The sequence below is a fragment of the Drosophila pseudoobscura genome, chromosome X, assembly GCF_009870125.1.
Source record: "Drosophila pseudoobscura strain MV-25-SWS-2005 chromosome X, UCI_Dpse_MV25, whole genome shotgun sequence".
In the NCBI taxonomy this organism is placed as follows: Eukaryota; Metazoa; Arthropoda; class Insecta; order Diptera; family Drosophilidae; genus Drosophila; species Drosophila pseudoobscura.
In genome coordinates this window covers 33,799,596-33,815,513 of record NC_046683.1, presented here as the reverse complement: position 1 = coordinate 33,815,513, position 15,918 = coordinate 33,799,596, and the positions used below count along the sequence as shown (strand labels likewise).

General features: G+C 41.8%; 1 protein-coding gene across 14 annotated transcripts in view; it reads left to right on the top strand.

The window, feature by feature from the left end:
• Positions 1–15,918, top strand: part of mmd (disintegrin and metalloproteinase domain-containing protein mind-meld) — a 557,313-nt gene that overhangs the window by 47,334 nt on the left and 494,061 nt on the right. For all 14 annotated transcript variants that reach the window (XM_033383140.1, XM_033383136.1, XM_033383138.1 and 11 more), the window contains one exon: positions 10,430–10,480. In XM_033383140.1, coding sequence (XP_033239031.1) covers positions 10,430–10,480 — 51 coding nt within the window. The remainder of the gene's footprint in view (positions 1–10,429; positions 10,481–15,918) is intronic.

Sequence of the window (15,918 nt, the reverse complement as noted above, 5' to 3'; positions counted from 1 at the left end):
CCCCCCCCCACATATATTTTTGGAAATTTGCGGATGCGTCTGTAATGTTTGAAATACTACCTCGTCGTCTTTTTTTTTTAAGGTCAAATTTGTCCAGCGAAGCCTTTGTGTCGCCTTATTATGGTGCTGTGTTTGTTTTTGTATTTTATGTTTGTGAACAGTTTTGAATGGTCGTTTAATTATATTATATAATATAGCTCTAATTATTTATTTTTGATTTTAATCTTTTAAAAACGATTTTTGTAATATATTTTCGTTTTGTTTTGATATTCAAAATCTACAGATTATAGCCAGTGGGGCAGCAGTAGAGTAAAACCCTATAATTTCTTGTTGTTTGCACTGCCCACTGGTACACATATACATACATACATGTACATATACTCCCTCACGGCAACAGCCTATGCAGCCGTAGTCTTATTTTCTTTCTTTCGCCTTATCTATCGCTCTCTGGATCTGTCGCGCACTTGTCGCATTAGGGCACGGGCGATTTGGCCGCCTGCTCTTGAATTCAGTCTGCACCTAGCAATCTCTTCGTTTACATAAATCGCAACATACGCTGCTGAAAAAGATTAGTAGCTCAACAGGTATATTCGATTTGTGGTAAAAATGGATGTGTGTAATGTCCAGAAGGAAGCATCAATAGCTGAGTCGATTGAACCATGTCTGTCTATCTGTTCGTCTGTCCGTTTCTATGAGTGCCTAATGCTCAGAGACTAGAACAGCTAGAACAACGACATTTTGTGTTCAGACTTATTTGATATGTCATTTTTACAGGAGTATTTCAAAATTTCGTCCCACCCCCTTCCGCCCCCACAAAGGACGAAAATATGTGGCATCAAAATATCAATCTAACTAATAGAAAGCTGTGTAAGGATTAATAATTTAATAAGAGGAAGAGAATTAGTGTTGGATATAATATGGTAGAGGGAATTATAATCCGAGCATAAGACCCTAAACGGTCCATGCAAGGAATAATTCGATCTACAAAGTGGAAGGAACAACGGTATAAAATTTCTAGTCAGTCTAATAGGAATCGTGAAGTTTATGCGGCTCAACAGATCAGGGCTGTCTATGTCAGGAGTTGTGGATTCTGAAACTTGGCAGGATCGAGTCAGTCCCCCAGAATATAAGAAAAGAATGGAGCAAGTTTTTTAGACACGTTGAACTCAATGTTTGTCAATAGCGGTACCTCAGTTTTGGTTGCAGCCCGAGATCATCAATAATTTCCGCTTGTAGTCTTGCCAGGATGGTAAGGAGATCTTGGACGTTGACATGCAATGACTGCATCTTTCAAGAGGCGATTCAGTTACTGCACCGTCAAGTGGCCCGTGTGGAACCAGTAGAAGGCTGTTACGCGCGGATCCCAGGCAAAACGCAGCCCTCCTCCCACCCAACCGACCGAGGGGCGCTGCCGCATGACGCACGGCGCGTAGCCGAACCGAACGCGAACATGCAAGAAAGATAGCTGTTCGACTAACATTCCAGGAAAATTAGAACTAAACTTACTACTTACTTTACTAAAATATAAATACAACTACAATTACTAATTTCTGGAAAGGTGTGTAAGGATTAATAACTTAATAAGAGGAAGAGAATTAGTGTTGGATATAATATGGTAGAGGGAATTATAATCCGAGCATAAGACCCTAAACGGTTCATGCAAGGAATAATTCGATCTACAAAGTGGAAGGAACAACGGTATAAAATTTCTAGTCAGTCTAATAGGAATCGTGAAGTTTATGCGGCTCAACAGATCAGGGCTGTCTATGTCACCCCTGATCAAGTTGTGCATAAATATCACACCAAGCATTTTTCTACGGTTAACTAAGGATGGGAGGTTTACTAATAGTAGTCTACTAGAGTAAGATGGGAGTCTTACACCCGCATCCCAGTTAAGGCCCCGCTGAGCAAAGAGTAAAAAGTTTTTCTGTACTGATTCTATACGGTCCTGGTGTACTTTGTACTGAGGGCACCATACACAGGAGCCGTATTCTAAGATCGGACGAACAAGCGAGGTATAGAGAGTCTTTGTTATATAGGGGTCGTCAAATTCCTTTGACCACCTCTTTATAAACCCAAGCACGCCCATGGCCTTATTTACCATGGTAGAAATGTGTTCGGAAAACTTTAACTTGGGATCTAACATAACACCCAGATCATCCACCAGGGTAATTCTCTCAAGAGAACCCCCAAATAGGGTGTAGGGAGCCAACAAAGGGTTAGAACGATGAAATGTCATAACTTTGCATTTCGAGGCATTAAGGTGTAACAAGTTTGCACAACACCATGACTGAAAGCTATTGAGATCGGATTGCAAGCGAGAATGAAATGAAATGTCCTTGTACTGGACACAGAGTTTAACATCATCCGCATACATAAGTACTCGAGAGTATGTTAATACTGAAGGCAAGTCGTTAATAAAGAGTGTGAAGAGTAAGGGGTCTAGATGGCTGCCCTGTGGTACTCCCGAAGAAACCTTTACTGGTGAAGAGAGGGAGTTTTTGAAGAGGACTCTTTGAGACCTAGAACAAAGATAGCTAGAAATCCTTCTCAGGAGGTTGGGCGGAAACCCTAAAAGGTCAAGTTTATGTGCTAAAAGGGAATGGTTTACAGAGTCGAATGCTTTACTGAGGTCGGTGTAAATAACATCCGTCTGTAAGTTACCTTGAAAGCCTTTAATAAAGAAAGAGTTAAACTCTAACAAGTTCGTGGTGGTTGATTGCCGCCTTATAAATCCATGCTGAGTTGGAGATATAAGTTACTTGCAGAGATGTTGCAAGTGCGGAGTTAAAACCTTCTCAAACAATTTGGGAATAGCGGATAACTTTGCTATACCTCTATAATTTTTTGCATCAGACTTGCTACCTTTTTTATGGAGAGGAATTATAAACGATTCCTTCCAGATCGGTGGGCAAGAAGAGTCAATGGACAGGGTGAATAAAGAAGAGTAAAGAATATTAATTAAACAAACGACTGAAAATGCCGTTCGACCTCGGTAAACCGTATAGGTACGGATGACCAGAGTAGCTTTCCTCCGAATAGGTGTTTTGGAAAAATTGGGCAAAAAGATAGGCAATTGCCTGATCATTATTTGCCGACGCATTAAAAAATGATAGCGTGGATGGGTGTGCGGACGTTCTACGCTTACTGTTTACGAAGCAGTAAAACTGTTTAGGGTCCTGAGAAAAACGTATCCTGCAACGAGATAGGTAGTTCTTATAGCATTGAGCATTAAGAACTGAAAAGTTTGACCGAGCTATTACATAACGAGCGTGAGAAGTAGGAGAGCCCACTTCTTGAAATTTTTTATAAAGTCTTGATTTTAAGTTTTTTAGACTGGATAACTCTTTGGTAAACCAAGGGGGTTTTCCAGATCTAATCGGATAAGAAAGCGGGACACAAGAATCAAAAAATGTGTCAAAAGCATTGTAAAAAATGTTTGTGCCTTTTGTGACATCAGTGCACAAGTACAAAGCGGACCAATCAAAATCCCTAATTACGAAAGCACACGTTAAGGTAGTCTACTCGACCGATCTAATACAGTTGGTCCTATATCTAGCGACACCTCGAAAGTAGGGTGGTAGGCGTCTTCAGGTCAAGCAAGCCGTCAACAAAGTCATGTCGTGACATGGGCACTAGGTTACTAGACTCGTATGCCGAACTACAAACAGTTCCTGGCAAGTTGAAGTCACCAAGAACTATCATATGATCTTTATCTGATGGCGAGGAAGAAACAGCGGTTGAAGCGGACAAGTGCTGCTCATAAATAGATATATCCGAAGAAGGTGAAATATACGAGCATGTAATGAATATTGCGAATGCGGGAAGAATCAGTTTTACCCACAGGAATTCCAGTTCCGGTTGACCTTGGACTGTGAAGTGTTCCGACGTGAAGATAGAGTCCACTGCAATCCTGCACGTCGAGACGAACGGTCCTTTCTAAAAGTTGTGTAACGACCTGCCAAAACCTCGGAACTAAGAATGTCTGGATTTAACCAGGTTTCAGTTAACATAATAACGTGGGAAGCAAATGCAACACTATCCCGGAAAAGAATGCTGAGCTTACTACGCAAGCCTCTTACATTCTGATAGGTTACTAAAAGAGAAGTTAGTTTTTTGGAAAGGTGGAAGCAAGACGGGAAGTTGAGGAAGAGGAAGTTGAGGTTGAGGGTGGCACACTGGAAAGATTTGGAAGGGATATGGGGGGCCTATTCTTCTTCTTAACCTTAAACTCCTTCACCACCAAATGCTCCGGCCAAAATTTGGCGGAGCAAATGGTGTCAAATTGAGTTGGGGAGATGCTTATCTTAAACGAGGCTATCTCCCTGGCATAAGAGAGGTTAAATTTCTCCACCTTTAAGCCCACGGCTTTTATTTTGCTTTGAATAAAAGCAATTACATCATTAGATGTGAGGTCAGGGGCCAGCCGTGAAACAAAAACTTGTCGTTTTGGTGGGACTCCCACCAGTAGTTTAGTCACCACAGGTCTAGTACTTGTGGTGGCAATATCCGGAGGTCCGGAACGTCTATTTACTGGTGGGATCGGGATGGACGGGTCAACTAGCGAACTTGCGGACACCACGGACACGGACGCTGCAGACGTACTTGGCTGCACATCCTCCGAGGCGATGAATTCGGCTACCGAACCTGCATCGCCAGCAGCTGTCGTTGCCCTTGGAGTGGCAAACGAGATCAACTGCTGCACACTTGGAGTGGTCGGAGTCAGTTTTTCGGCGGCGCACGGATGAGTGATGGTTGGCACTTGTAGATCCCGCGGAGTGACCTTTTTGCGCCTCGGAGACTCATTCAGCAGTTTTAAGCCACTAAACTGAGCCTCCATGGCTAGGAGCCGATCGTATTGGTTTTTGAAACCAACGGTCAGCTCCTTAAAGCCACTCCGCGTCTGCCTCATAAAAGCTACCATGTCTTTTTCCACCGCACGGCATGCCTCGCAACTGTAATGCAAGCCATTACGTTTGGCTATAGCATCACTCACGAGGCCAGAAAATCCAGCGCATTTTGCGTGCACTACGCTGTCGGAGAGCCAGCAGAGGACATTCGGCTGATCGTGGGTGATCTGCTTCTTACAGGTTTTTTTGGCACAGACCAGCGTATTCCCTTTTATTATTTATTTATTTACTATTATTTGCAAAACAAATTGGTATCAGACCAATGTGCCAGACAACGCTCAAAGCGGAATTGGTAAAAAAAGAGAGCAGAGTGGAGAGCGGTTATAGCGAAAGCTACTAAGCAGAGAGCGCTATTGCTCAGAAAGTTTAAAGAGCGAGAGAGAAAGAACAGTTATTGAAGTTGAGGTGATAGCGAGAGAGTGATAAAACAACAAAAGCTACCAGACGAGAGCGGACTGCAATGCAATATAATGCGTACTCACTCACTGCAACAACACAAGCACAAGCACAAGCCGACGCCGAAAAATAAAAAGTTAAATAATATTTTAACACAAATCAAGAGGCATGCACTCGCGTAATAGAATTGGTTTCCAGATTGTTGTCTGGTTAGGAAGTATAATTAGAATTTAGTTAGGAAAACACCGGCTGTTTATTCAAAACAAAAGGAAAAAATGCGGAGCGCAAAACAAAAACACGTCTGATCACTACGAAAGAGAACGACTTTTTTTGACGATTTACGACGAATATTTCTCCGTTGTTAGATGTTTATATAATGGTTTATTGTTTGATGCTTTTATGTACAACGATTAGAGGCCGTTACCGTAAAATTAGATTTGTCTAACAAAATTAAACATTTTAGTAAACGAAATCGATGCTGCGATCTCGTTGGCAATTCCGCTCTACCCCACACGTACATGTGTGCGTACTTTGAGAGTGTAATTTACATTCTCTTAAATTAAGATAATAGATGTTATTAACATAATAAAAGATTAAGAGATAAGAACTATTGACGGCTGCTGCTCTAAACAGTATTAAAAAAAATAACACATTTTACAATCATATGGGGCTCAATTCAGACTCATCTTTTACAAAAAATTGTATAAAGAATTTGTTTTTTTAGTTAACAAAACAATTTTTTTTTTTATTTCGTGAAATGAGCCGAAAGTGGGGGGCGTAGGTTTATAACTTTTTAGCGTAGTTAGGTATCGGTCTATAAACTCAGCAGAGTTCAACGCATGGCAGAGCTATGCATAACTACGGGGCTATGCGGGCTACGCACTACTCCAGGGGAAGCCCTGGATACTGTGCTGGACCTCCTCCCCATAGATCTCATGGGAAAGGAAGTGGCAACACTTTCCGCACTCAGAATGAGAGAAGCCAGACTGTGGAAAGCGTCCGCGGTTGGGCACTCGGGAATCCTGACGAGACACCCGCAATTACCAGAGAGGACAGATTATTGTGTCCCAAGTGATCACCTCTCGACGCCTTTCCAGGTATCAATCCCACTTAGGGAGGACTGGGAGATGGGCGAACCAGGACCCGCAAATGCGGTTCACTTCTACACTGATGGCTCAAAGTTAGACGGCCGCGTGGGGGGCGGAGTCTACTGCAGCGAGCTGAACATCAGTCACTGCTTCAGGCTCCCGGACCACTGAAGTGTGTGTCAAGCGGAGGTTGTAGCCATCAAGGAGGCCATTTCCATCGTCTCCAAACTACTTCTAGACACGCACTTAGTGTGCGTGAGCTCTAGGCTCAATATCGTCGAACTCAGCGACTGTAAATGACTGCCGCAGGTCTCTGCACGAGATCGCAGATCAGTTAGACCTCTTCCTTATATGGGTCCCAGCCCACAGAGACATCGAGGGGAACGACACCGCCGACAAGCTAGCAAGGCAGGGTACTACAATTCCTCTCCTTATGGAGAGGGAGCAGGTAGCGATGCCTCTAGCTACGTGCAGGCTCCTAACGCACGAATTGTTCGAGCAAAATGCCAATAGGAGATGGCAGCAAACAGTTTCCTGTAAAATCTCAAGATTGATATGGCCATATCGATCGAAGAAGCGCTCAGCCGAGCTGTATTTTTTTTTTTTTTTTTTATTGGACGTTGACATGCAATGACTGCATCTAACAAGAGGCGATGCAATTACTGCACCGTCAAGTGGCCCGTGTGACACCAGCAGAAGGCTGTTACGCGCGGATCCCAGGCAAAACGCAGCCCTCCTCCCGCCCAACCGACCGAGGGGCGCTGCCGCATGACGCGCGGTGCGTAGCCGAACCAAACGCGAGCATGCAAGAAAGATAGATATTAGACTAACCTTCGAGGAAAATTAGCACTAAACTTATTAAGAAATTAAGCATGCAATAAAATACAAAATACAAATACCACTACAATTACTAATTACTAGAAAGGTGTGTAAGGATTAGTAATTTAATAAGAGGAAGAGAATTAGTGGAGGATATAATATGGTAGAGGGAATTATAGTCCGAGCATAAGACCCTAAACGGTTCATGCAAGGAATAATTCGATCTACAAAGTGGAAGGAACAACGGTATGAAGTTTCTAGTCAGTCTAATAGGAATCGTGAAGTTTATGCGGCTCAACAGATCAGGGCTGTCTATGTCACCCCTGATCAAGTTGTGCATAAATATCACACCAAGCATTTTTCTACGGTTAACTAAGGATGGGAGGTTTACTAATAATAGTCTACTAGAGTAAGATGGGAGTCTTACACCCGCATCCCAGTTAAGGCCCCGCAGAGCAAAGAGTAAAAAGTTTTTCTGTACTGATTCTATACGGTCCTGGTGTACTTTGTACTGAGGGCACCATACACAGGAGCCGTATTCTAAGATCGGACGAACAAGCGAGGTATAGAGAGTCTTTGTTATATAGGGGTCGTCAAATTCCTTTGACCACCTCTTTATAAACCCAAGCACGCCCATGGCCTTATTTACCATGGTAGAAATGTGTTCGGAAAACTTTAACTTGGGATCTAACATAACACCCAGATCATCCACCAGGGTAATTCTCTCAAGAGAACCCCCAAATAGGGTGTAGGGAGCCAACAAAGGGTTAGAACGATGAAATGTCATAACTTTGCATTTCGAGGCATTAAGGTGTAACAAGTTTGCACAACACCATGACTGAAAGCTATTGAGATCGGATTGCAAGCGAGAATGAAATGAAATGTCCTTGTACTGGACACAGAGTTTAACATCATCCGCATACATAAGTACTCGAGAGTATGTTATTACTGAAGGCAAGTCATTAATAAAGAGTGTGAAGAGTAAGGGGCCTAGATGGCTGCCCTGTGGTACTCCCGAAGAAACCTTTACTGGTAAAGAGAGGGAGTTTTTGAAGAGGACTCTTTGAGACCTAGAACAAAGATAGCTAGAAATCCATCTCAGGAGGTTGGGCGGAAACCCTAAAAGGTCAAGTTTATGTGCTAAAAGGGAATGGTTTACAGAGTCGAATGCTTTACTAAAGTCGGTGTAAATAACATCCGTCTGTAAGTTACCTTGAAAGCCTTTAATAATGAAAGAGGTAAACTCTAACAAGTTCGTGGTGGTTGATCGCCGCCTTATAAATCCATGCTGAGTTGGAGATATAAGTGACTTGCAGAGATGTTGCAAGTGCGGAGTTAAAACCTTCTCAAACAATTTGGGAATAGCGGATAACTTTGCTATACCTCTATAATTTTTTACATCAGACTTACTACCTTTTTTATGGAGAGGAATTATAAACGATTCCTTCCAGATTGGGGGGAAGCAAGATGAATCAATAGACATGGTGAATAGTTTAAGCAATGGTCCACACAGAGCCTCGGCGCAGTACCTGAGTACACAACCTGGAACCCCGTCTGGACCCGGTGAAAACACCGGCTTAACTAGTCGAAGATCTTGAAGTAGGGAATACTCATTTAACAAGGGACTGAAAATGCCGTTCGACCTCGGTAATCCGTATGGGTACGGTTGACCAGAGTAGCGTTCCTCAGAATAGGTAGTTTGGAAAAACTGGGCAAAAAGATCGGCAATTGCCTGATCATTATTTGCCGACGTATTACAAAATGATAGCGAGGATGGGTGTGCGGACGTTCTACGCTTACTGTTTACGAAGCAGTAAAACTGTTTAGGGTCCTGAGAAAAACGTATCCTGCAACGAGATAGGTAGTTCTTATAGCATTGAGCATTAAGAACTGAAAAGTTTGACCGAGCTATTACATAACGAGAGTGAGAAGTAGGAGAACCCACTTCTTGAAATTTTTTATAAAGTCTTGATTTTAAGTTTTTTAGACTGGATAACTCTTTGGTAAACCAAGGGGGTTTTCCAGATCTAATCGGACAAGAGAGCGGGACACAAGAATCAAAAAATGTGCCAAGAGCATTGTAAAAAATGTTTGTGGCTTTTGTGACATCAGTGCACAAGTACAAAGCGGACCAATCAAAATCCCTAATTAGGTTATTAAGCTTCGCAAACTCGGCTTTACGAAAGCAGCGGACACGTTCAGGTAGTCTACTCGACCGATCCAATACAGTTGGTCCTATGTCTAGCGACACCTCGAAAGTAGGGTGGTAGGCGTCTTCAGGTATAGTGAGCGGAAGGGCTCGGGTTAACAACACTATGGTCGGATCCGATACAAAGCATAGATCAAGCAATCGACCCAATAGGCTCAGCAGAGCACAGTGCTCTGCAGTTACTCGGGACACTGGCAGATTGGCACTCATGCCTCTAGACTGTCAATCCCTCATAACGACATCTGCAGGAGTTGTCGCGACGAGGAAGAGGAGGAATCGGTCCCCCACTTCTTCTGCCACAGCCCGGCCCTTGGAAATCGTCGTCTTCGTTTTCTCGGGGCTGCTTTCCTCACAGACATTTCGGACCTGGCCGAAATCAAACCGGGGACCTTGTCCAGATTAATCCAAGCCTCCGGATGGGACTGCCCTTAATTTGCAACAGCCTGTTTCTCCACGGTTTTTAAGCACTGGGAAGGGGCACACGCCCATGCGGCACCACAACGGACCTTCTACAGGTCCAAGTGAGCTTGGGAGGGTTTCATCACTCCCCCAGGCTACCGCCTGAACCTAACCTAACCTAACCTAGGTATCGGTCTGAAATTTGAAATATCCTTAGTCACAGGAAAGTCATATGCACACTAGATCATCCGGTTCGAGCAACTGATTGCCTTTGGAAGTCGTCTTGTGGAACAACCTTCTGCTGTTCGTACTTTCTGGGGCTGTGTTGATCCTAATTTCTGGGGCAGCCTTCTGTTGCTTCCTTTTTATGTGAACATTCTGTTACCCTAACCTCACACATCTCCTTTGTGATACTCTACATACAATTACACACTAAACTTGTTTAGTGCATCACACTTGAATGCTATTTAAGACCAAAAACATGTACATCACTACACTTTATAGCCATTATATTGTATTTCGGCCATCAAACAATGAATCTGAGAGTAATGACAAAAGAACATATAGTAAATGAAATGTTCACAAATTGTATTTTTATTTTCTTACAGAGGCAGATTATACTCTAGACGATTCTTTTTGGAATGAAGAAAGTCCCGTTGGTAAGTTTGCATCGATGTTACTTAAAATTTAATTATACAATTACTCAACCGTATATATTGTTCTTTAGATATACTTATGTACATACCATTTAACAAAATTTAATAAAACATAAGAAACATTAAGGAAAGTAGCGGCCAAAATTCATCCGATTCCGAGGAAAAAACATTTATTTAATCTAAAATTTTCGCCAGCTTATGTCATTGTACAATACACATAAACTTCTTCACTTGTGTGATGTCTATCTCTTCTTGGCCGGCTAAAGTTCACTCGATCGATTTAGCACACAATTATCGACAGGATAGGATGAGAAATTAGCAGCTTAGTTTAGTTCAATGTTCATTTATATTACAACTGCCCTATGCATATGCTCATGGCTTTATTGTCCTGCTTAATTAATTATTTTTACGCGCATAGCTGTGTGGTTATTGCTTGTATCCAAAATATAGCTGTAACGTTCTCACACGTATAGCCAAAGCATATATATAGGAAAAGAGCTCTAAGGGCGCAAAACATAAGATGAAAATTTGTTCCACATTATACCCTTTCTAGAGTTGAATTACTTGGAAACAGGTCCCTTGCTAGCAGCAAGACAGTTAACATGTATCGTCTTCGTGGCGCAGTTACCGGGAAGGTGTATTTAGTGGACTCGGTCGGAATGGCTACGGATCGTGGAGCCATGGTGGAGTCTATCTAGTCTGATTGGAGTTTCAGACATCGACCGACTTTCCGGACAGGTGAATACAGCCATATGAGATGATCGGGATCGAAGCGTGCGGAATGGGAGTGCAGGTCACTTATGATGGTCTGCTACGACCTTTAGATATTTCCTTGCAGAATGATGTGTGTCCAGAAAATGGGATTGTAGTTTCACTGCAAAGGCCGGGAAGATTTACGCATCGCGTTTTGGTCGACCATACAGTAGCTCACACGGCAATTAGATACCCCTGCCAAGGGTTAATTTCGTAGGAGAGGGTCCGGTAGCTTCATAAGACGCGGCCCTATGGGCACCACAGCGCCTACTGCTGTCGTTTATCCCAGTTCGGTTGATTAACCAGGTAGGTGAACAGCGTGCGGCTTAAACCTTAGATTAAGGGGCAAGCGAGGTGGTCCGGGTGTTCTCGTCGTCGGTTAATCGTAGGCAGGCATGAATAACTTCTACCTCAAAATTCCGTCCTTCGTCGGAGTGTAGAACGAAGAGTGCTCCATTTTGGGAAAACATTCATTCCATTAGGTACATAGTACCACATAAAGGCAGCTATGTGTCGGTTGGTGGTGGATGGACGTTGTTCCCGCTTTCGCTATATTCATTACTTGCTCGTATATTCCACCTTCTTCGGATATATCTATTTATGAGCAGCACTTGTCCGCTTTAACCGCTGTTTCTTCCTCGCTATCAGATAAAGATCATATGATAGCTCTTGGTGACTTCAACTTGCCAGGAACTGTTTGTACTTCGGTAAACGAGTCTAGTAACCTAGTGCCCATGTCACGACATGACTTTGTTGACGGCTTGCTTGACCTGTCCCTGTCTCAAGTCAACCATGTGAAAAATTCCTTGGGTCGATTGCTTGATCTATGCTTTGTATTGGAGCTGAGTTGGTGAATCTTAATAACCTCATTAGCGATTTTGATTGGTCCGCTTTGTACTTGTGCACTGATGTTATAAAAGGCACAAACATTTTTTACAATGCTCCTGGCACATTTTTTGATTCTTGTATCCCGCTTTCTTGTCCGATTAGATCTGGAAAACCCCCTTGGTTTTCCGGCGTATCCAGCCTAAAAAAATTAAAGTCAAGACTTGATAAAAAATTTCAAGAACATGGTTCTCCTACTTCTCACTCTCGCTATGTACTAGCTCGGTCAAACTTTTCAGTTCTTAATGCCAAATGCTATAAGAACTACCCATCTCGATGCAGGATACGTTTTTCTCAGGACCCTAAACAGTTTCACTGCTTCGTTAACAGTAGGCGTACAACGTCCGCAAAGCCAGACGGGGTTCCAGGTTGTGTACTGAAGTACTGCGACGAGGCACTGTGTGGACACTTGATTAAACTATTAACCCTGTCCATTAATTCTTCTTGCTGCACCCCGATCTGGAAGGAATCGTTTATAATTCCTCTTCATAAAAAGGTAGCAAGTCTAATGCAAAAAATTATGGAGGTATAGCAAAGTTATTACTCATACAAAGCTATTACCCAAAATGTTTCAGAAGGTATTAGCTCCGCACTTGCAACATCTTTTCAAGTCACTTATATCTCCCACTCAGCATGGATTTATAGGGCGGCGATCAACCACCACGAGCTTGTTAGAGTTTACCTCTGTCATTATTAAAGGCTTTCAAGGTAACTTACAGACGGATGTTATTTACACCGACTTTAGTAAAGCATTCGAATCTGTAAACCATTCCCTTTTAGCACATCAACTTGAACTTTTAAGGTCATTCTTATTTCATTCTCGCTTGCAATCCGATCTCAATAGCTTTCAGTCATGGTGTTGTGCAAACTTGTTACACCTTAATGCCTCGAAATGCAAAGTTATGACATTTCATCGTTCTAACCCTTTGTTGGCTCCCTACACCCTATTTGGGGGTTCTCTTGAGAGAATTACCCTGGTGGATGATCTGGGTGTTATGTTAGATCCCAAGTTAAAGTTTTCCGAACACATTTCTACCATGGTAAATAAGGCCATGGGCGTGCTTGGGTTTATAAAGAGGTGGTCAAAGGAATTTGACGACCCCTATATAACAAAGACTCTCTATACCTCGCTTGTTCGTCCGATCTTAGAATACGGCTCCTGTGTATGGTGCCCTCAGTACAAAGTACACCAGGACCGTATAGAATCAGTACAGAAAAACTTTTTACTCTTTGCTCAGCGGGGCCTTAACTGGGATGCGGGTGTGAGGATCCCATCTTACTCTAGTAGACTGCTATTAGTAAACCTCCCATCCTTAGTTAGCCGTGGAAAAATGCTTGGTGTTATTTTTATGCACATCTTGATCACTCGATCACTTGATCACCTTTACACTCGTGGTCTACAAATAAATTTCCCCCTTCTTACCTTCAGAGTGTTTCTAAACCCCTGGAGTCCTTCATAGTTTCGGAGTGTGTCTAGGTCCTGCAACGATTCTTTTCTTCAAACTGTCTAAACCTCCACAACGCTCATTTTCCTAAGAGTGTGTCTAAGCCTCTGCAAGGATTATTCTCCTCAGAGTGTGTCTTAACCTCCACAATGATTCTTCTCCTACCGACGGCCAGCACGCAATAGTCAGCAATGTGCGGCCACGTAGTTGACCCAGAAGGAAAACTGCTACCACTATCCCGCATCTTAATAAACTCTATATTTTTACAAACAACTTTACGAAATCCTTCTTTTACCGCTTAATCCACGCCTTGAACCACCAGACTCTCTATTTCAGCTACCATACCCAGAAACTACAAATTTCTATAAACCCCGGCACGGCGAGCATACCGCGGCCGAAAGTGCTATCACTAATTGTCAAAACCTTCTATCCCTTTTACAAGTTTAACGAGGTATCTCTAAACATTCGCGGGTGCGCTGGCAATTACATAAAATGGGGGCCGATAAATTAAAAGTCTCAGAGCTTGTTTGCGACCGTGATATGCATTTTTCTAGATGCGCAACACCTGCCAGCTAACTCATGTTTGATCTGGAGCACCAATCAGCAATTTTGGATGAGCGGAATATGTAATATCTGGCTCATACTCGATTGCGAGACTCGATGCTTTTGTGTGCGTTGTCTAACATTTTCCTTCGCTCCAATTTTCGTTGTTGATTTCGTTCTTCTCGTGGCTCTTGTAAGTTGCCCGTAATTGCAACATTCTCGCTTACACCCAAATTTGCATTATTTGTTAAATTTGTTTGTCTGTTCTTTTTGGTATTCTATTTCGCATAGTTGTTGCCTTATTCGTCTGATCAGAGCACCAATTTTTTTGTTTTCAAAACGAAAATTTGTTGTAAAAGTGCAGTCCTGAACATGCCCGATTTGTAGTTATATTTTTAGTACCTTCGATTATTTTGTAGGTCTTTTATGCGATCTTCGCATGGAAATTTAATTATTTAAGAGTTTCTCTATTTTTATATTTATATTTGTTGCTCGTTTCTTTTACAAACGATTATTAGATGTCACGCCGTTTTGTTTAAATATTTAAAAATTACTCAGCAGAACGTATACATATAAATTTTATTTTTTGTCCTAAATAGCTAGTATTATTTTTTTAAATCCTAATCCAATTGTTTTTTTTTATTTCTCTGTTATCTATTTTGTCTATAAGAGTACAGTGGTATCAGCACAATTATTTTTGATCGGGTACCCCCATTTTTTTTGGGGACATGATCTCAAATTTAATTAAATTGAGGAAGGAAATCGGAAGACTTCGATCGACGGAAAAATATAAGTATGGGGATTATTAAAAATAACAAGAAGACAAAGAATCAGTTACATTACTTCCTGCATCCGATCCTGAGACTTATTTTATAATAAAACGATATTTCCTTACCCCGTTGACGAGAATGGTACCACCAAATATTAATTAATTACTTATTAACAAACAAAAATTCTGAATTTTTAACTACAACTTACTATAAATTAACTACTTGGAAACAATAAGTTTTGGTTGTAGAAATTCGATTTTATACCCGATACTCAAAGAGCATTCGATTTGTGGTGAAAGTGCATGTGTGCACTACGTAGAACGAAGCGTTTCCGACTACATATATGTATATTCTTGATCAGCATCAATCCGCAAGCCGAAATAGCCATATCCGTCTGTCCGTCCGTATTGCTTGACGTCTAGTTTTCAAAGATTATATATATAAGAGCTAGAGCAACCAAATTGTGTGTGCAGGCTCCTATAATATTACACTGAATCGAGTTTATTTCAAAATTCTTCACCGCCACCTTTTGCCCCAAAAAAGGACTAAAATCTGTGGCATTCACAATTTTAAAGATACAAGAAAACCAAAAACGCAATCATAGAAAATGAATCATACAAAATCCATGTCTAACAGATTGCCGAACTCGGCTTAGATCGGTAAATTATTATAGCCCAAAGGAACAAATTAAATTTTTTTGCCCAGTGTGCGTTGAGCTAAATGAGATAGCAACACATACATATACTAACTGAATATCGGTTATAAATGTAGCGACGGAGGCTTTAGCCGTGGCTCACAACGTTCCGTTTTTCATTAAATTTAAATTTAATTTGTTCTTTCGTTTGCTCAAAATTATTGAAATAGCGTAAAAAACGTGGGATTTAAAAAATACTTTAATTCTTAGTATAAATCTGTTGAGAAATTAGCCGCGTAGTTTTAGTTCAATGTTCATGTATATTACAACTGCCCTATTCATATGCACATGATTGTATGACTTCTTTTGTGGAGTGGAAGTTAGTAGAAATTTCTAGATGAAACCAACCGC